General features: G+C 43.7%; 1 protein-coding gene across 2 annotated transcripts in view; it reads right to left on the bottom strand.

Moving 5' to 3' along the window:
- Positions 1-20,044, bottom strand: part of Ankrd10 (ankyrin repeat domain 10) — a 29,491-nt gene extending 9,447 nt beyond the window's left edge. The window contains exons 1-4 of one of the 2 annotated variants that reach the window (XM_047552269.1): positions 19,688-20,044; positions 16,685-16,837; positions 12,754-12,845; positions 2,440-2,675 (exon numbers count right to left, since the gene is read on the bottom strand). In XM_047552269.1, the coding sequence (XP_047408225.1) occupies positions 2,440-2,675; positions 12,754-12,845; positions 16,685-16,837; positions 19,688-19,897 (691 nt within the window). In that variant the 5' untranslated portion in view covers positions 19,898-20,044. Of the gene's footprint in view, positions 1-2,439; positions 2,676-12,753; positions 12,846-16,684; positions 16,838-19,112; positions 19,445-19,687 lie in introns of those variants that run through there. The other variant, XM_047552270.1, reaches the window with a different exon arrangement.
- Between the last annotated feature and the right edge of the window lie 536 nt (positions 20,045-20,580).

Below are 20,580 nucleotides of genomic sequence, written 5' to 3'. Positions count from 1 at the left end.
GTCATTTTTATCCATTTAAGATAGTTACAAATGTGAAGGGAAAAAACCAATTTAAACCTTTGTAAACATTTTTTATATGTGAAGTTACTCAAAAGGATTTTTTATGCATGTTATATAAGGAAATAAAACACTTACTCTGGCATAAGAATTAAGATTATCAAACAAAACCAGTAATTCAGATAGAGCAAAACTTGTGCTCATACACATTTAAAACAGCAAATCAAAACAAAATGCCAGAAATTATAATGAAAACAAAGTAGTGATATTATTTTGAATTAAAAACCAAAATACACCAGTCAAGAAGGTAAATAATTATATATTCAATCCAGGAGGAACTTCATTTAGAACATGCATAATGGGGAAAACTGGTTAATGATCAAGAATGGGCTCCAGGACTCCACGTTTCACACACAGCATGTGACAGTAGGAAACAAAGGAAAACAAACGGCAGGGTAGGCTGGAAATGCCCACTTGCGCAGTCATGTGCAAATGCAGGTGGCATGGGGCCACGTCCAAGGGCTTGCAACTATAGAAAGGACTGGGCCATGAAGCAGCTGCAAGATCGGTTACCACAGTAATGGTGAGCAAGCGGACACCAGGGACAGCTCACAGACAAGTGCATGAAGATGCAAGGATGTTACGGAGACGCTCTGAAGCTGCACCCATCACGTAAGATGCTCTGGAAGGACAGGTCACCTTTTAGGTGTGCATGATTGTTACCTGGAAAACACACAAGTCTCCAGCCACGTGCTATTCTGCATGAGCATCCTGGGCTGAGGACCATGCAGCGCAGGAAGTCTGCATGGTGAGCTTAATGTACAAGCTGAATGTCTCCCTACTGGACCGCTGACCACAGGAGTAAAGTCAAACCCAGATCAACTGGACTCTAACCAAGCTGGCTGTAGTAAGGCTAGGAAACCTATAGGATTCTTGGAAACACTTTTTAGGACACTTGGCAATGAGGTATTTGCCAATTCAGCTGACATTAAAAACTTCTGGGACGGGTTTTAAAAACTCTCTAGATGTGGTATTTCTGAATCTGATAAGAATGTTAAGTGACATCTTTTTTAAAATCACTGAAAGGAGTTACGACTACCAGTAATGAGGGAGAAATAAAGTATAAAGAACATTTAAATTAACACATACAATTGATGCACAAAGGCAAAATGAGGTCCACACTTAATACCATTTCACAATATTAACCATTAAGTAAAAGCGCAAAGAATACTGGGGAAAAGTACTCTTAAATAATTAGATACCAAAATTGTATACTTTAAAATATATTTTTAAAATATATTGGAACATGGTACAAATGACAGTGCTAAATAATGCCTTGCCACTAGAACCCCCATTATCAGTTCTCCCTTCATGTTATGCTTGGGATTTTTATACTTTCTAGAAACCAGGCCCAAGACTTATGGAAATCTTGATTTTGATAAACTATTTAAGTTCATACATTCATTTCTATAAACATTACAGAATCATGAGAATGTACACAGTGAGGAGACTTAGCCGGCTGTGAAGCACACAACAGATCTCTTTGATCTTACAGAACAAAAGTATTTGTTCTGCTAAATGAGGCACAGCTCCAGAAGAGGACTATTTGCCCCGAGCCAAGTTCACAGAAGTTGCACCTCTGAGGCACAACCTTGCACACATTTGGTGGTCAGCATTTTTAAGACCAAAGAGCAGGATGTTGGGATCATTCTCAGCAAGTCCCACCCAAGTCCAAAACTTCAGCAGGTTCCTCCACGCTGGCTCCTTCTACCGGGTTCTCTGCAGATGCCTGCCATCACTCTAAGACACTTTATGTGCAAACAGACAGACTCTCTACTAAAGGGAGGATTTTTCAAGTTAAAGAGTGATCAGTGGCTGCTATGCAAACTCCAAATCCATCCTTAAAAAATGGGGAAGAATTAAGTAACTTACCTCAGACTTGACATCAAACTAAGAAAGGAACTCACATACCACACAGGGCATGAGGACCAGTTGAAGTCACATCCCCTGTGGCAGTGGTGACAGTAAAGTTACCTTTCCGAATGTGAAAGATGTTTCATGTACAGATCATCTATAATTATGATAAGTTCAGGAACATTTTGCAAGAAGCAAACAAATCAGGTATGGTGGCAGATTTCTTTTAATGGTTATATTTTAAACAGATATAACAGATGACCAAAATCTTCCTAATTCCTGTCGAGAGTTAAAGGAGGGTGCTCAGAAGCTGCAGGGACACTCTTACAGGTGAGCTGGCAACAGGCCCCTGCCACATCCTGCCCTTGTCAGGTGATGCTTCTTCACAGTGGCAGACACAGTTCTGCACAAGGACTCTCCAGGCACAGCTCGCCATGCAGAAGGTGCCTCTCTCCAAGGCGTGCTCTGCCAGTAAGACGCTCGCTAGGAAAGGAAAGCCCCAGCCTTTCCCACCCCACACGGTCTCACCTCCAGTTCTGGCTTTCTTTACTGCCAAGGACTCCGAATCTTCTAAGCATCTCTTTCGATTTGTTCCCACACTAACGCGACTGGGAAATCCGTTCTCATGGCCCCCACTCAAGGCACCATTGTGACAGAAACGGTCCAGGTGACAGTTCTGGAGGTTCAAGAGAAACCGGGTGCACTCCTGGAAACCCTGGGTCTGTGCAATGTCTGCTGCTGTCAGGCCACGGGCGTTCCTCAAGCTGCACAACACAGAACACTGACTCACACCAGGAGCACTCGAACCCATCCTCCTCCTGCTGCTGACTGACTATCTGAAGGAGGCATGAAAAAGCCAGCAAATCTACAGCAAATCCTCATTACAGTAGCTAACTATGCTGACTCCATACTAAATTCTCTTATACACATTTGATTTCTAAGCAAGATTTGGGAGATAATGATTTTTTAAAAAATCAATATACTAAACTTTTAAAAAAAATTATAATTATACTTTTCAAAATGTTTTATTAGTCTGAAGAATCTAAACTTATGCTAACTTCAGACTCAACCTGAAACTGAATTCTACACATTATCTGCACTTAATTGTAATAACCCATCCTTTAGCTTTTGTAAAATCATAACAAACAAACATGTACTGAAATTGTCCATGGCATTCATACCAACTGGCTTCCTAAAAACAGTCCCAGTTCAGCAACAAGCCAGATTTTATGCTGGTATGTGACACTGTAAGTGGAAGTTTAGAAGAATGCCCTGACATTAAAATAAATTGCCACCAGACTCAATATCCCCAAAAGTTTTGTTTTGGGGGAGCCTAAGCAAACTTGCACAAGTCCTACATTGGCATGTCTACAGCATCTGAGTGGATGTGTCCTGTGAAAAGACTGCATGGTATCCAAGGAACTCATTCTGAGACTAGTCCTACCATTCAAAAGCACCAACATCTCGCTTGGCAGATGACACTAAAAGGTAAAGGTCTCCTGTCTTCTGTAGTCACTAAGACTCAGAGTATGAAGTGCTGGTGGGATTAAAGTGGAGACTCTGAATAAGACACGAGAGAAGCGGCTGACTGTGTAAACCTTTGGACACTGAATCTAAAGGGGCACAAAAGCAACTCCGTGTTAAAGCTCCCTGGAAGACAAGAGTGCACATGGCTCTGTGAAATACTCTGCAAAGAAGCAAACATCTTCCTGGCTGCAGGTGGGTAAACTCAAACAAAGAAGTCCTCGACAGCGAAGGGGCATCGTGACTGCAGCTGGCCATGCTGCATGTTCAGTAAGAGACCTGGCAACACAATCACCTCGGCTGTACCACTGAAGTGACCAGTCCAAAGTCCTGAAGCAGGTCGTCAGGGCGATCGGGAAGATAACAAAGGAGAAAAAAAATCCAAAAAAGGAAACTACAGACTAAGAGACAAACATTCTTATTTTCAAGGTCAAGTACAGCCTTGTATTCAAATTTCCAACCACACAAAGCTCCAGCTTCAGAAGTAAAAATCTATGTTTCTGGACAGTCACTGAACATGTCTACTTTTTAAACCATGAGGTATAAAAAAATAATGCAGTATGTATTCAGAAAGAAGGGCCAAGTCCAATTTAATAGGATACAAAGAGACAAGACTTAAGAATCCCAGAAATGAACAAAATTCTCTTAAAAAACGAAGGTAACAGTATTCAGGACTATTGGGAACTTAAACTAACATTTTTATTTGACCTAGGACCTTGTAGCTGTGAATCCTGATAAATATTCATCCTAGCATTTAAACTTTGAAATATGAATAAAATGAAAATAAAAACAACAGAGTGGGCAGGGTGTGTCACACTGACCACACAGGCAAGACCAATGCCGCTTGCGGCTGAAGCCTCGTGCAGCATCACGAACGCTGCCAGCTGCACGGCTGGTGATCCTCATCAGCTGCAGGCTGCATTTTCAGAGGACACCAGAGAAGATCCAGGCAGGTCTACTCTGTCAAGAAATATAAACCGCTATGTGAGACTTGCAAATTCTTAGAAATCTGAAGGTAAGGCAGAACATGAAGTTTACAAAAGGATGGTTTCTGTAGATGATCAATGGCCTCACTCTCCAAAATCCCCAAACCAGAGTAAAGAAACAAGAAGCTGCTATTCCATACAGGAAAAATATTAAGCACGAACAGCACAGCCAACAGTGAACAGCAGCACCTTTTAGTGGATCAGAATGGGAAAGAACAGCAATCCACTTTTAAGTGGCATTCACAATCATAAAGGCCCATTCAGTGGAGAAAATTAAGACAGGCAGGGTACAGCAACACGGAGACCACCAGCAACTCCAGACCCCACTGTAGTCGGGGCACCGCGTGCACCCAGGCAACACTAGCTTACCACACTCCTGAGGCCAGTCAACACCTTCCAGGTGGCTGCAGGCAGTATCTTCCTAAGTTTAAAGGAAGATCTCAAAGTGAGGGTTACAGCCACCTCATACTACATGCCCATGTTGAGGGCCACACCAGTAAGCACAACCACCAGTCAACTGAGCTTCTAACGGCTTCCCACACAATTCAGGGTTCTGACAACAACATGAAAGGGAGATTTAAAAAAAAATTGTAGAAAAGTGTACTGCACAAACAGCATCTAGGACACAGTAACAGAAGAGAGACTGATTCTGCCTACTGGTTAGGTGGCACTACCTGTTGGCATCATCAGGAATGGGAACAGCAGTATCCTCCCGCTGTTTCTAGGGACTGCGTAAGACCTGACGACGGTGTCTTCTGTCACCAGCGACTAACTGTAACAGTTGAACTTAGCAGTGTCTGCACTCTTCCTGAGTAGGACCTGTGCCGCCTGAAGCCAGTGCCAACAGAAGCCAGGCACCCCTCTGCTGCTCACGTCCACTGGCTGCCTACATGCTCCCTATGCAGGCACACCACTCCTCTCTGCCCACACCAGGAACTTTTCTGTGTGACTCTCTGCATTCAGGGTGTACACGACAGAAATGCTCATTAGGAACATCTGATCCAGGGTGGCACTTCCTCCACAAAGGGCTAGACAGTAAATATTTTAGGAGCTGCAGGCCACACACTCTCAGAAACAACTATTCAATTCTTGTAGCCAGAAAGCAGTCACAGATAAGAAGCAAGGCTATGTTCTATAAGCCTTTATGGGCATTTGAATCTGAATTTCATATGTCATGTTACAAAATATTACTATTCTCTTTATTTTTGTTCAACAACCTAAAAAAGCAAAAAACACTCCTAGTTTACGGGCCATATAAAAACAGCCAGCCAGATGTGCTGAATAATACACTGGTTAACTATCCCTCTACTCTCAATAATGGATTTCCACACAATATTCAACTCAAAAACCATATTTTAAAAAGTTGCCAAACCTGTCACAAAATCTTAAAAACCAAGAAAAAGGTTTCAAGTTAAACCAACTGCTCCACGTCCCCTGACACGCCCTGCTGTCCCCTGCACAGCAAAGTCAGGCAAGCGCCGACGTGCACGAGGGAGAGCCACCTTCAGGTCTGAGTTATATGTGGGTCTCTAAGTCAACATTAGAATAAATAATCACTAGATTGCATAATTCTCAAAATACTAGCTTTTAAAATGGTTTGCAGTGCTGGGGATTGAACTCAAGGTGTCAAGCATGCCAGGCAAGTTCTCTGTCACTGAGCCACGCCCCTAGCCCCCAAAACACTTTTATTTAAAAAAAAAAAAAAAAAAAAAAAAAAAGGCTTCGGTCTTAAAACTCTGTTTTCACCATGCTTCACTATTTGTTAAGCAATATTTATTTCAATTGTGGTATTTTAATAGTTGAAAAGTGATTCTGGTTAAAATGCATCAAATTCATTAAACCCTCATACTCTATTTAGTTTCCAAGTTTAAGTAGGTTATTAAATCTAGTAGTTTTAGTTTGCTGAAGTTCCTGGGAGGTGGGCACCTAAACTAAACCACTCACTCACTAAACCACTCACTCCTTCCGCTTGGGGTCTACATTATCAGCAGTCTACCTTCCATCTATGGGCCACTGGCATTCGCTGAGTGTGTTCAGGACTAGCTAATGGCCCCCGACACCAAGTGCAAATCAGTAAGAACAAAGCTGATCTGGACTGCAGTATCACACACATTCTTCTCACAGGAAACTTAAACTATCTGGAGGAACATGTTAAAAACACTCTCAAAAACTGCATATTTTATATATTTATTTTCTGTATCGGGGACTGAATCTAAGGGCACTTTACTACTGAGCCACATCACCAGGCCTTTTTGAGACAGGGTCTTGGTAAGTTGCTGAGGCTGGCTTTGAACTTTCGAGGCAGCGATCCTCCTGGCTCAGTCTCCCCGCCTGCTGGGGTTACAGGTGTGTACCACAATACCTGGCTTCAAAAACTATATTCTGATGAAAACTATGCTGGAGAAAAAACTGCACACTTGGTATTTTCAGACTGAAATTCAGAATTTCACACCCTTGAGGTGCCTGGGCATGCAGGTTGCGCCTGAGCTAGTTCATCTCTGTCCATGTCTGACAAACAACAAGCGTTCTAGAAGGTCATTCTAAAGCCCTTGTCCACTCTCGCTGCTCCTAACATCCACTGGAGAAATTTTTGAAACAGGGCAGAGATTTTTTAAAACAATAATCTTGATGTTCAAACTAATTATAATTTTGTTCAAGTTTAAACACTGATTTTGTTTAAAAGGAGGTTAGCAGGAGCAGATTCTTCTGTTGATATTCTAAATGTGCTGTGATTTCTTATGGGCACCGTGACGGCTGCTCCTACCTGTCACTTCCAGCTCCTGTACCATTCACGAAGACCATCAGAGCAGTCTCTGGACGGACGCCCATCTTCTCCAACACTTCCTGCTAGCCTTTCAGCATGGAATACCAGCACAGCCCGTGGAAGAATGACCTCCACTTCAGTTAAGTGTCCTGCCAACCAACTGGCAAAATAAATCAAACTGCCACTAGCTTTATGGAAATTAAAACACAAGTGCTTCTACTTTCTGTCAAAATATTTTGAATGGAGCATTAAAATTTATTATACCTAAGAATTCCTCCCAAGTGACTTTAGGCTTTTAATTTTCCACTTACAGTGCCACAACACCAGCAGAGAAGCCACTCTGATGAAAAGTTGATTTTTTTGTTGTTGTTGTTAACTTTGAAAAATCAAAGATCAGGAAATACCTGAAACACAATTTTTAGAACCCAAGGTGTCACATCACCTTCAGGGTGTGTTCTTTTTGTTAATGCCATGTGACAATAAAGATAACCACAATTTTTATATAAATAATATTTCTGTTAAATTTCTGATCTCAATTTAGCTATTGTTAGTTTACAAGTAAAAAGGTAGATATCATAAATTAGGGTAAGCAAAGCATGCAAATCTAAAGAGTCTATATCTGAATTCCTAGATTAGCATTAAAACCAATCACCGCAACAAATACCTCAACAGTACGCCTCGTGTGCAGAAAGGAAGCGATACTGAGCATTCAATGCCACAACCGTAAGGTTTTCGGAGAAGCACCTGTGGCAGTTTCAGCAGTTTCTATATGGAATGCTCCCCCTTTCTAGGATTACTTGAAAAAATCAAGTCAATTCGAATTACGTAGCTGTAAAACATTGACACGTGTAGTTTTTACAGATTCAGAATCTTCTGTGTGACTTAAAACGGGCAATGGTGCATACACAGGAAACTTACATAAGAAGGGATCACATTGCAGGCAACATTTGATTAAAAATACATACACGCATGGGGTGCAGAAGCAGTTGCTGAGCTACCCCACCGGCCGTGACCACCCTGCTGCCGAGTGGCTGCTCCCAAACACTGCCTGTCAAGTTCCCTCTCGTGATTTTCAGCATGAAGCCAATTTAAGTATGTCGATATTTCAACAAAAGTTAAGAGTACGGACTAAAAACCATCAACTCACGATTCTGGTTACTTTAAAATTTGGTATGCTGTATCGCAAATACATTAGTAACTATTCCTAGATGGAAATAAGCAAATAAATGGAATCATTAAAAAAAAGATAAAAAACATTACTAAATGTCCATTTGTACAGATAAAACATCAGCAAACATCTAGAATTTCTTCAGTAAAAAGAATACATGTGTATTTTTAACCCTTTGGTATCCAAATTTACATAATTAGGAAGACTTTCTTATAAACATATCTTTAGTTAACAACAGGAAGAAACTATTTTTTAAAAAAGTTTCTACCTGAATAAATTTGGTGCCAAGTTTTCATTTCAAGTTCAACATTACTGAGGACAGTTTTAAGCTGTAATTGAGCCACAATCAATTCTGCATACATTAAAATATAAGTACATCATTCAGGAGCATGCTAAGTATGAAACATGCTCCCACTATAACTCAGCAAGGGAGAAACATCAGAATATTCTTGGCTCAACATGGAACCATTACCTGTAAAAACGGTGTTTTAACAAATACTGAAATATGTGTATTTTTCAAGCTGTTAACACATAATCAAAATTCTAAACTAAATTGGTCAATGACCTGGGAACAGTCGGACTACATCTGCTCCTGCCTGGCAGGGGACCTACATTAGGACCTTCAGAAGGGACCCCCCACTCCCACCCCTACCCGCAGCACTGCTGCAAAGGGAAGAGCAGGAGACAGAGTGTTAGATAAGCTGTCCTGCAATCAGAGGAGGGGCAAGGGCTGGGACGCGAGGGCAGCAGAGCACAAGCCTCTGAAGGCTGGTTCCGTGGTGATTCTGACAATGCCTCAACTGGACTATTATCCTGAAGGACAAACAAGCAAGCAAATGAATTAGAAACCACAGACTTAAATGGCCACTGATTTTGAACCACAGTAAGTCAGTTCCATTTTAATTAAGAATTTCTAGAAGTTTAGCATTAAAAAAAAAAAAATCTGTTGACATCTCATTTTGGACTTATTATTACAGACATCTGTGCCAATTTTCTAAATTAGGCAAGAAAAGAATGCTTGCTCTACAGTGAGCCTTGCTTATCTCAGGTTAGAGCTTTCACAGTGAGGTGCCTCCCAAGCTCAAAATAATGAGGTTGATAAAATATAACCCACTTGATCTAGATGCTACAGACTAAATGGCTTCTAAGGATATCCTCTCCTAGAAAGGGCATGAGACTGCAGCTGAGCACCAGCCTCTTCATGAAGTGTGGGATTAAAAACAGACCTGTAAGCACATCTGAGGCTCAGGTAATTCTGGTGTCCCTCACATCCAGCTAAGCCCTCTTCACTCCTGCTCAGAGGAGTGAAGAAAAGCCAGATTAACATCTGGATGAAATGGAAACATTCTCCTTTCCCTCTCAAGAAAATGAAGACAAAATTGTAGCCAAAATACTGACAGTAAGCCTGCTATTTACAGCATTAATGTAAGGTCCTCTTATTAGCAAAAAGCAAAGCTTAAGTCTCTCTCCAAAATCATGTTGACTTCATCTTGAGCTCCTATTCTCTCATCCCAAGGAAAAAAGTGGGTGGCAGCTGTGTTAGTACATGTCCTCCTTCCAATCAAAAACACCAAGTGTGAGGCTGTGGCAGACACTGCTGCAGCGAACCCCCATTCCCTAGCAAGAGGAAGATCCCAATTTAAACACTCAGACCCAGATTTAGGCCCTTTAAAGTATATAAATGTGTAGTCTGTTCACAGAACTGAGTCTTGACTCTGTGTGCTTTAATTTTCAGATGTAAATAACAGCAAATAATAGTAACTATCACCTATGCCCAAAAGAGAAGTTCATTTGGAAAAGATAACTTGGCACCAAAACTCAAGTTTTAAATTAAGAGAAGAAAACAAAAGTCCGTTAACATACTCACGTGTGGTGCTAGAAAATTTAACACGATGCACAGGAGCTGAAATGCCTTATCTTAGAGTTGCAACCTACATTAACAAGGCAGTTGTAACAAACCACTCCAGACACTTAGCACACTGCCTGCAGCAGCTACCCGGTGACCGAAAGAGCACATTTAGACTTCGGCCACTTCAGTGCAGCAGATACAGTAAAGCAGAGCAGGAACTGAGCAAATTATTCACTTAAAAACACTGGTATAAGGAAGCTTTTGATCTACTCACAGAAGGAAAAATTTACACTATCGTCTAAACATTATGAAATGTAAAAGAAAGAATTAACAATCTACTGGTTTTAAACTGGAAAAAAATTAATCTTTTGCCTTTAATTAAAAGAAAAAAATTATTATTTGCTAGGATTACACTTGACCATTCGAGTGCATTATAGGGAACAAATAAAGTGGACCTAAGCATCATTATTTGTGGGATTTAACTGTTGTATGTTGGTATGACTAAATGGGGCAAACTATAAAAATGTGCACAACAGGTAAATAAGCAATTTTTGATTTAGCTTATTGGCAAAACTGACATTTTATTTAGATGTTAAAACTAAATAACCACGTATACAATTGCAATAAATAACGATTACTTGTGTTCTATCTCCAGGCCAAAGACTAAGAATTTTAGGAATCGCTTTTGGCTAGGTAGCTCAGGCTAAATATTTCTTCTAAAAAAATTTGAAAGACCAGTCCAGGGAAGTCACCATAATGCAGGGTCTTGAGGGGGTGGATCTTATACTGAGATGGGAAAGACTGGCACGCGAGGCCATGCTCAGCCACACCTGGTGGAAAAGAGACACTTGAGGGTCCTGTAACCAAGGACAGAATTGTAAATAAAAGATGCTCATTTTTAAAAAGACACCTACTTAAAAAAAGAAAGAAAGAAAAAAAGGACATAATGATAGATATTTATTGGCTTGAAGGATTAAGCTATCCATTAAAACGAATAAAACATCTTTGTAATAAAATGCTTAGGACCAATTAGAGTATTGTTTAGAAAAATGTCATTAATAAAAAAAATCAACTTTTAATTATCCATTATTTCAATAAATAAAGCAATGATGACTCTGTATTTCAAAATCAAAGTTATTTTTAAAGATCTGAATTTTGAATCTAAACACAACTAATAAAACTTCATCTGTAACTTTAAAACAATTCACTGAGAATCATCTCAATGTTTTAAAATTATATAATATATATTAATATTACCAACTTTTTATATCACCTTAAATTATGACTACATATTAAGTTATAAGGGTTCCCTGCAATGTAGCAGTTGATACAGGCCATATTTGCAACATTAATTTGCCACATTAAGTAAAGGATTCAAGCCAAACTAATGGCAAATCTTGCCAACACTTAATGAAACAGAAGCCAAGTCACTGAGACTGTAGACAGCCTCCAGCACAGAAACATGCTTTATGTTGACCTGTATGGCTTTGCTGCCCAGGTTTTATGTTCAGCATCTACTAGAATACAGAGTCAAAACAATGAAATGGAAACCAAAGGGTTAAACTTTTGTGGGGTTTACTTCTCCCAAAGTCTAGATCTTCACATTTCCAATTAAAATTAAGTGATTTCTATTTTTATGGTTATTCATAACACTTGAGGTAAAACAAAAAAGCTGGTATCCATTATTTAGGACATTACAACTCTATAGCTTACACTCAATATTTAAGGGTGAAAAACTGGATCCACTGTTAATGCTGTGAACTGTAGAAGAAAAATTTTATAAAATGAATCTTTAAGAGAAAGTTAAGACAAATGAATTTAATACCTAAATAAATGTATAATGCCATGGCTAGCTAAGGCTAGCTAATGATTTGCAAACAAGATCACATTTCAGAAATAACACACTTAAAAACTGTTCTAGTGATGATAAATAAGCTAGCTGATATAAACGGGGCAACACCCAGGATTTCAAAAACAATGCCACCGGCATCAAAGGCTCACATCAAGTCTGAGGTGTTTAATGTACATGAGTCCCACTTTACAAGGAGTCATAAATCATTAAATCATAATGGGCTAAATACTGAGACTACCGATAGCCTCCAGCACATAATGTTCTCACATCTGCTAAGATGAGGAACTCAAAATTTAGAAAAGCCCATAAGTCAAAGAGGCCTGCAAGGAAATTCTAATTCAATCCAAGCCCTTGGTTCTGATATTAAAACCTGGCAAAGGAAAGTGAAGACCCGCCACAGAAAGACATCTAGTTAGAGGCGAAGTCAACAGTGTCAACTCTGAAATTCATTCATTGACTGTTCCTTCTTAATTCACTCTCTCATGACAAGAATTGGAGCTGCCATGGAACTAAGCTCCTGCTGCTAGTCAGTAGTCAACTCAATTTACAATCTTGCTAACACCCACTGATCTAAAAAACAAAACTGCATGACTAATTAAAAAAAAAGATTCTAGGGCTTTTGCTTGCTCTAAATACTGTGGTTTGAATACAGCACCTTGACTACATCTCAAGCTTGGGAGGATAATTGAAGGCACTTACTCGGTACGAGCCCCGTTCGCCACCAGGGCACTGATGCACTCGAGGCTCCCGGAGCGGGCTGCCTTGTGAACGGGAGTCTCCCCCTCACAGTCCTGAAACACAACACACACACTCAGATCCAATGCCACCCACATTTTAAAGAGAACAATTAGCACAGACCAGAGGTCTTCTTGTTCATCTCTGATATAAACAAGCTGAGCATAATTTGAAGCAGAATACAAAGGAGCATCTAGGTGAAGAGAAGACAAAGACCAGAGAAGGGGGCATGTTCTCCAAAGCATTTAGCTAGAGGTCAATATCCAGAAATCTTGGGGTCTCTTCAGTAGGGATAGCATGAATGCTCTCAATGGGGATTCACAAATCTTTCTATCCTGGATCTTGGCACTGATGTGCACACATAAACCCCCAATAATTATCTTAGGACAAGTAAAAAAATTCACATAACAGCAAATAAGGCCAAGAAAGCACATATTATTAGCTAACTTGCAGTCCAAACTACTCATGTTCCTCTAAAGCCACCACGGTGTTGACCTGAGTCAAACCAACAGTGTATCCACCCTGAATTTTTTCTTGAATTGGAACCATATTTTAGAAAAGATGGTTTGAGGTCAAAGAGTCAGGCAAAGAGAAGAATACCACAAGGGTCAGACACAGACACAGGTCAGACAAGCCCTGCAGTCTAAAAAAACCTCTGTTTTAGCAGAGTGGTTACAGAAGGCAAAAAAGGGGAAGAGAGGCAGAAGCAAGCAGACTCAGGGAAAACACTGTGGATCTAAAGCAGTCAACCAAAAAGGGATGAAACTCTTTACACCTGTTCACAGGTTACCAGGCAAGTAACAAAGAAGCAGTAAGATTCAAGCAACCAAGGAGTCATCACTTCTGTTAGGAAAATTAAGAAAATTTTTTGTCCAGGAAATCCTGAGGGTAAAGCAGCCAGAGTTCTTCAATCAACCCACTTCAAGGTCACTGGAGCTGCAGCTACCACACTTGCCTACGACATCACCAAGAGATAAAGAGGAGTGAGCAACTGGGCATGAGGTGCAGCACTGGGAAAGCAGTTCATGCATAAACCCCGTGGCCACTGAGCTCCTTCCCAAGGCACACCAACTTGCCCAGAGGACAGTGAGGTGAAGTCCACCCAAGTAAAAACAAACGTGGGCATTACTTTGCAGAAAACGGAACATGAAAGACTCAACAGCAGACTGAAGAGTGTGTACATGTATTTGAACCAGGGTCCAAAAGGCTCTAAACAGAATATATAGACATCTAAAGCCCTAAAAAACAAAAATTTTTCTATTTTTGAAAAAAGAAAAACAGTAACTATGAGGCTATTCAAAAAAGTGAACTCTTCCAAAGAGAAGGGGAAAGGAGAGAAGTGGTACAAATAAAAACTAGACAAAATTATTGCCAAGAAAACTACAAGCAAGATGAAAAACCTCAAGAGTTTGCTATTCTATTTCAAAAAGATAGTAGGATATTAACAGATATTAAGGAAGGCACTGAAAACTATCCAGCAGAACTATCCAGCCCCTGGTTTGTTACACAAGAACAATATTGGAGGGCAGAGCAAACATTATTTAATGGCATCTGCAGCCAAGAGAAGATACTAAGAGCAAAAGGCCATGTGAACAGTGAGTCTCTAGTTCAGACCAATCACATCTCAAAATACCTAAGTGTGCAATGTGAGTCTAGAACCACAGCACACTGCGAGAAAGAAGTAGGTAGAGGTGCCAGAAATTCCAAGGGCAGCAGGGCACCTTGATTTTTAACAAAGGAAACTCTGATTTCTAATCTAGATACTAGAAACTAGAGCTTGCTTTTAAACACCAAGAAAAGCTAGTCAAAAGGAGCACTAAAAATACACCACATGAAAGCCAGCTTCACTTCCTCTTTGGGGAAGCACAACAGCAGGACTGCAGACAGCACACCAGCTTTCTACCACCTCTCAGCTCACCTGACAGATGGCCAAGGAGGTCTGTGTGACACCTGAGGAAAACAGACGTCAAACTGTCAACAGCTTACATGCAAAAGGTTAACAGAAGAAATGGTACGCCAGGCTCAAAAACTTACACACACACACGTTTTCAGAGAACAAGAAAAACTATACCTCAAGAAAAGCCGGTGGTGCACTGGGAGCTGCCAAAGGGCTACTGTGACCTCAGGGCTACAAAGTCCCCGTCACAAGAGAGGTGGGAGTCCAGGCACCACAGGTTAGGAGCAATGCATGCCTGAGATCCAGACCACAGCTCTACACCTCAGGGGACGAAAATAACCTGGTAGCCCCTCCAGGAGACTCTAGGTGCCTAACAATGCCCCTGGGCACTCCAGGTGTGTGCGAGGACCTGGGCACCTCTGACCAAGCGTGTCTTTCAATAATGGAAGCTGCCAAGAGAGAAGATCAGGTGGTCTTACCCTGGGAAGCAGAGCGCAGAAGAGGTGCTGCCTGGGGGCCCCTGAGAGGATGCTGCAGGCACAAGAGCACGCCCTCAGCCACCCTGATCAGCTGAGTCCTGCCCTACCACACTAGATGAAAAGGGGGCTTCTAGATTCAAAAAGGCCCGCAAATCAATACAGGCAATTTCCTTAGACCTCTCTAAATTAAATGTCATATAACAATTTAAAGGACATTCAAATACAGAACGTTGTATACTCAAATTCCATTCTATATCCAAATACTAATTACTGCCACTCATGGAATCATTATCCACATTCTACTGATAGATTGAGCCACAGTCTAAGTGACTTTTCCCAGGTCACAGTGCCCTTTCCACTTGCAGAAAGGGAGTCCAGGGTGCAGGACCTGAGGTAAATGAGCAGTATGCTGATGCCCAGCATGGAAGATAATTCCCAGGAAGAAAAGTAACACAGCAGCAACAAAGGCATGTATGAGTGCAGAGGAAAGGAAGGGGAGGGAGTGTGACAAGCACACAGGTGTGCGTACCAAGCCCAGCACAAAGACAGGAACAATCCCATCGGTATAATAGGAAATACCACACAATATAATTACCACATAGTGACAAGTGACATTTTTGTTACCTTTTTTTGTGTATGTATAAGAACAAATTAATTTCTTCCTAACACCATGCAAGACTCTCCTCACAGGGTCTTTCCTACAAATCTCTAAGAGAGAACAAACTGCCCAATTATGTCCTGCACACTCCTTTCCCACTTATCCATGTTTCCAACCATGGCTAAAACACCCTTCCTCAACCGCGGCACTTAGGGTGAGCAGCTGCGCCATCGTCAGGAAGGGGACTACTTCTACTTCGTACCTGTTATCATCAAGGAAGCTATCTTAGGAAAGACAGAGAAAAGCAAGAGGGAGGAAAGAAGAGCTGCCTAGCATACAACAGGGCTTTCATTATTAGGTGGAAAACTACTGAAACAACCAGTAAACTCCAGGAACACTCACATTCCAATCTGCACACTTATTAAAAAATTTTATTGGCTCATACTTAAATACAAAAGGCTGGAATCACTTATTCTTCCCACTCAGTAAATGACAGTGACTTTTCTGCACCCAGTCATCATCCCAAATGTGTATCTGAAGCAACATAAACTCACCTTGAAGCTGAACTAGGCCACTCCTTTTGCTAGCACAGACATGTTTTTAGTAACTGTGAAGTGAAGCCTAGGCAGCGGGAAACCGGAAACCTGGGCTGGAGGCCAGCACCATCAATTACTAGCTGTGACCTTGGGCTAATTACTCTGATGGCAGCAGATGATCTGGTAAATCACACAATAGGCAAAAGCACTCTAAGAACACAGAGTTCAAGCTTCTGGAAAGGGTCTACTATCCACAATAACTAAAGGAACGGATTCCAATCTGCCCTCAGGTAGACACTTCAAACTCTAATCAAGGCCTCAATTTAAAACAATATCCTGGGAGTACTTAGAACTAGAAAAGCAGACTCAACCCCCACATTCTTACCGGTTTGTTAATATTGGCTCCTGCTTGTATCAGCCAGACTAGGCACTGGGGATGTCCTCCAAAAGCGGCAATGTGGGCCGGGGTCTGGGCAAAGCGTGTAGTGGACACATTCAGTGTGGCGCCAGCTCTCACCAACTGCATTAAGCACTCCAACTTTGCACACAGCAGAAGGGGATATGAAAACAGACATGTCGGTATAATAGGAAATACCACACAATATAATTAACACATAGTGACAAGTGGCATTTTTGTTACCTTTTTTTTGTGTGTGTATAAGAACATATTAATTTCTTCCTAACACCATGCAAATTTAAAAAGGTATTTAGAAGACATTTTCCTCATCCTTTTAAAAAAGCTAACAGAAATAGAAAGAATGCAAAATATTAAAAATATTTTTATTTCCCTACAAAAGAAAAAAGCTCAAATTAGAAAAGATCAGAATGCATCACTCTATCAAGACTTCGACATATACCATTCCAGACAATAATAAAGTCACAGTGCTTGGTAAGTTACAAAAATTCATGTAGCCATAGTATACTCTCTATGGTGAAAGACTTCTCCACTGTGCGCAACTGTACTGCGCACCCCCAGCTCTTTTTTGTTTTTTATTTGAGACTCTTAAGTTGCCCAGGCTGGCCTCGAACTTGCAATCCTCCTGCCTCAGCTTCCTGGGTAGCTGGGATTACAGGGGTGTGCTACTTAACCAGTTTTATTTTTAGTCTTTAAAATCTGTGTATGGAAAGCATGCAAAACAGGCAACATGGCTGAGCTCTACACCCAACAGGTGGATAACAGGAAGACTGGCAAGTTAAGACAAGGATTTGCAGCCAAGTCTAAATACTATGCTAGCCTCACATTCAACACATTTATCCAGAGTCCACCACGTGCCCAGCAGTTTTTTTGACTGGATCACATGTTCTCCAATGCTGTGGAGGAACCCATTTTCTACTCATGGACCACAACCAAGCTAGTGAGGCAGTTATCCTGGATGCAACTACTCCCCTGTTGAGAGGACGACCACCAGACACTGGCACTCCCTGTGATCCCAGTGACTTGGGAGGTGGAGGCAGGAAGACTGCAAGTTGAAGGCCAGTCTCAATAACTCAAGAGAGATCTGTCTCAAAATTAAAAAAAAAAAGAAGGGATGGAGCTCAGTGGTAAAGCTCCCCTGGGTTTAATCCCCACTACAATAATGACTAGAAGACAGACCTCACACAGAGAACAAACAGCAGATGTTCCACGGTAGCCAAGTTGTAGGCCTGTGAGCTGAACTCAGTTCAAAGTACAAAGATTTAAAATGTGGTGTTTTTAAACAAATGTAAAACTGGGAGTGAAGGCAGATTGAGCAGTGCCTTATTACTGAGTGAAAAATCAGTATCAACTAGCAATAAAATGAACAGGTGTCATACCCAATAAAAGTGAAGTGGTTAATCTTTAACATTAGTTTAAACTAAGCCTGTTAAAAACCGGGTGTGGAATTCTGTAAAGTATTTTAAAATATGGTACCTTGTAAAAAGCATGGTATAATTAGATATTTTTAATGTTTAGTACTCCAGGAAACAAATACGCCTCATAAGGTAACTTGGGTGCCTTGGGCACATTCTAAGGACACATGCCGGAAACGGTATAAAAGGAGGTAACCACTGATAAAAAGCCTGGGGAAGCTCTGAGTCTGGCCTAACTCCTGCCCTAAGAGCTGCTGCTCACAGGTGGGAGCCTGGACACCAGACGAGGCTTCCCAAGATTCCTTCCTTATCCTTATCCCTACGGTCACCAATTAGAGTGTGGAAATAAAGTACCTGCCTCTGGGACAATTAGAACTAGTCTCCAAAGCAAATATGCCACTTCCTCTATACGAATAAAGACCTTTTAAAAAAAATCTCGTTCGTTTTTAAAATCGTGCTAAAATACACACTGCATGAAATATTTTAAGTCATTAGGGCTATTGTCCTCAAATGTAACTGGGACGGCCTTGGGTTGGTAAATAAGTACTCCAAAAGACCACTGCGTGAAAGGAAGGAGCCAGCATTCCACAGACTGCAGACTGTCACAGTCCTGGGCCGCCGCAGGGTAGGCAGGATGGAACCGGCAGAAAACCTTAAAAGAGAAAAGGTGGCTCCTGCCTGCAAGAAGACCTGCTCCCTGAATCGGGGGACAGGAAAAACACCGAGAGCTTCCCAAAGCTCGGTGCGAAGACAATCCCTAGCAGGAGCGCTCTGGAGGGAGGCTCGCGGCCCGGCGTGCCCGCTCCGGGCTGAGGTCAGGCGCCGTCCCGGAGAAGAGCGGACGGCGAGGTCCCAGGTCCCCGGCAGGCACCGGGTCCCCCACCTCGTCGCGCGGCCCCGGCACCCGTGCCAGGCCCAGCAGGGCGCCTCCCGCCCCGGCCCCGCGCCCCTGCACTCGGGGACCCGCCCTCCAATTCGCTCACCGACTCCGGGTGAGACGCGTCTCCGAGGAACGGCCGCGGACCGCACGGCTGGGGCGGCGCCGCTCCCTCTAACTGTTAAGTGCCGCCGTCTCTGCAGCACCGGCGACTCAGCGGACCCTCGGGACAGCCGCCGCCCCTGCCCACCCGCGCCCGGCGCCACAGGACTCCGCGAAGCTCGCACCACCGCAGCGCAGTCCGCTCCAAAAACAGTCCCTGGACAAAGCTCCCGCCGAAGCGACGGGGCGCCGCGGGCGCCGCCATCGCCTCGGCCAGGGTCTGGCGGGAGCCGCCTTGGGAGCCCGAGGGTTTGAAACCCAGGCAGCCAGACGCGCCGCCGCACATGCGCCCTGGGCCCTCGCGGCGCCCACCCCGCTTCCGCCCGGCGCTCCCGACACGCCCCGCGGCCCCCAGGCTCCCAACCCGCGCGCCGCCGCACATGCGCCCTGGACCCCTAGGGGCGCAGCGCCACCGACCCCGCTTCCGCCCCGCGCTCCCGGCACGCCCCGCGCCCCCGCCCTTCCCGGGCCCCCAAGGGAAAGCCGCGGAAAATGGCGCCTTAAAGTGCCCGTGCCCACCTTGCCGAAGTGCGCGGCCCAGTGCACTGGCGTCCAGCCGTAGAAGGAGTCCTCGGCGGTCAAGTGGGCGCGTGGCGTCTGCTGCAGCAACGAGCACAGCGCGGCCAGGTCCCCGTCGCGGCAGGCGCGGTGCAGCGGGAAGCGAAGTGACAGCAGCTCCTCGCTGGAGAAGCCCGCCTCCACGCCCGCGCCTGCTCCCGCCGCCGCCATGGTCCGTCGCTGGAGAGCGCGGGGTTGGCGGGCGAGAGGACGCTCCAGTGAGAGCCCGCGAAGCCGCCGCCGCCGGAGCACAAAGGAGCAAGAGCAGCGCCGCCACCGCGACCCACCGGCTGCCGAGCTGAGCGCGCACTGAAGGAAGGCGGGGCCTGCGGCGGGGCGGGGCCTGCGGCGGGGCGGGGCCTGCCGCGGCCGGGACTGGGCGACACCTGGGACTACGGGGCGGGGGCGGGGCCTGCGGCGGGCCTCCCCGCGCCGCCCCACCGGAGAGTGGCGGTCGGCCTCCCGGGAGCGGCTCGGCGCGCAGGGCTGTAGAAGCCCTCTGGAGGCTCCGCGGGCTCTGGGGCTCAGGTGTCGGAGCGCACGAGAGGCAGTGCTTCCGCGGCCTCGGGGCTCTTCCCGGTACTGTTTATCGGGCGCCTGCGGCGAGCGCCTTGAAAACCCACAGGGGCGGGCAGGTGCCTCGTCTCTGCCTGTTTATTGGGAACGCCTCCCTGGAAACCGAACCCGGCTGGTTTCTCTAGGTCTGTTTCATTCACCATATACTCAACAAATGTTTGTTGCATGAGTAGGTGGCTGTGCTTCCTTAGTTAAACGTTTCTTGCTCCATAATCTATCAGGTGAGGCAAGCAAGAACATTTTAAGTTTAAGCAACATTTTTTATTTTTTGGACCAGA

This window comes from Sciurus carolinensis, chromosome 5, assembly GCF_902686445.1.
Source record: "Sciurus carolinensis chromosome 5, mSciCar1.2, whole genome shotgun sequence".
NCBI classification, from domain to species: Eukaryota; Metazoa; Chordata; class Mammalia; order Rodentia; family Sciuridae; genus Sciurus; species Sciurus carolinensis.
Note: the sequence above shows the minus strand (reverse complement) of the source record. Positions and strands in the feature narration are given on the sequence as shown.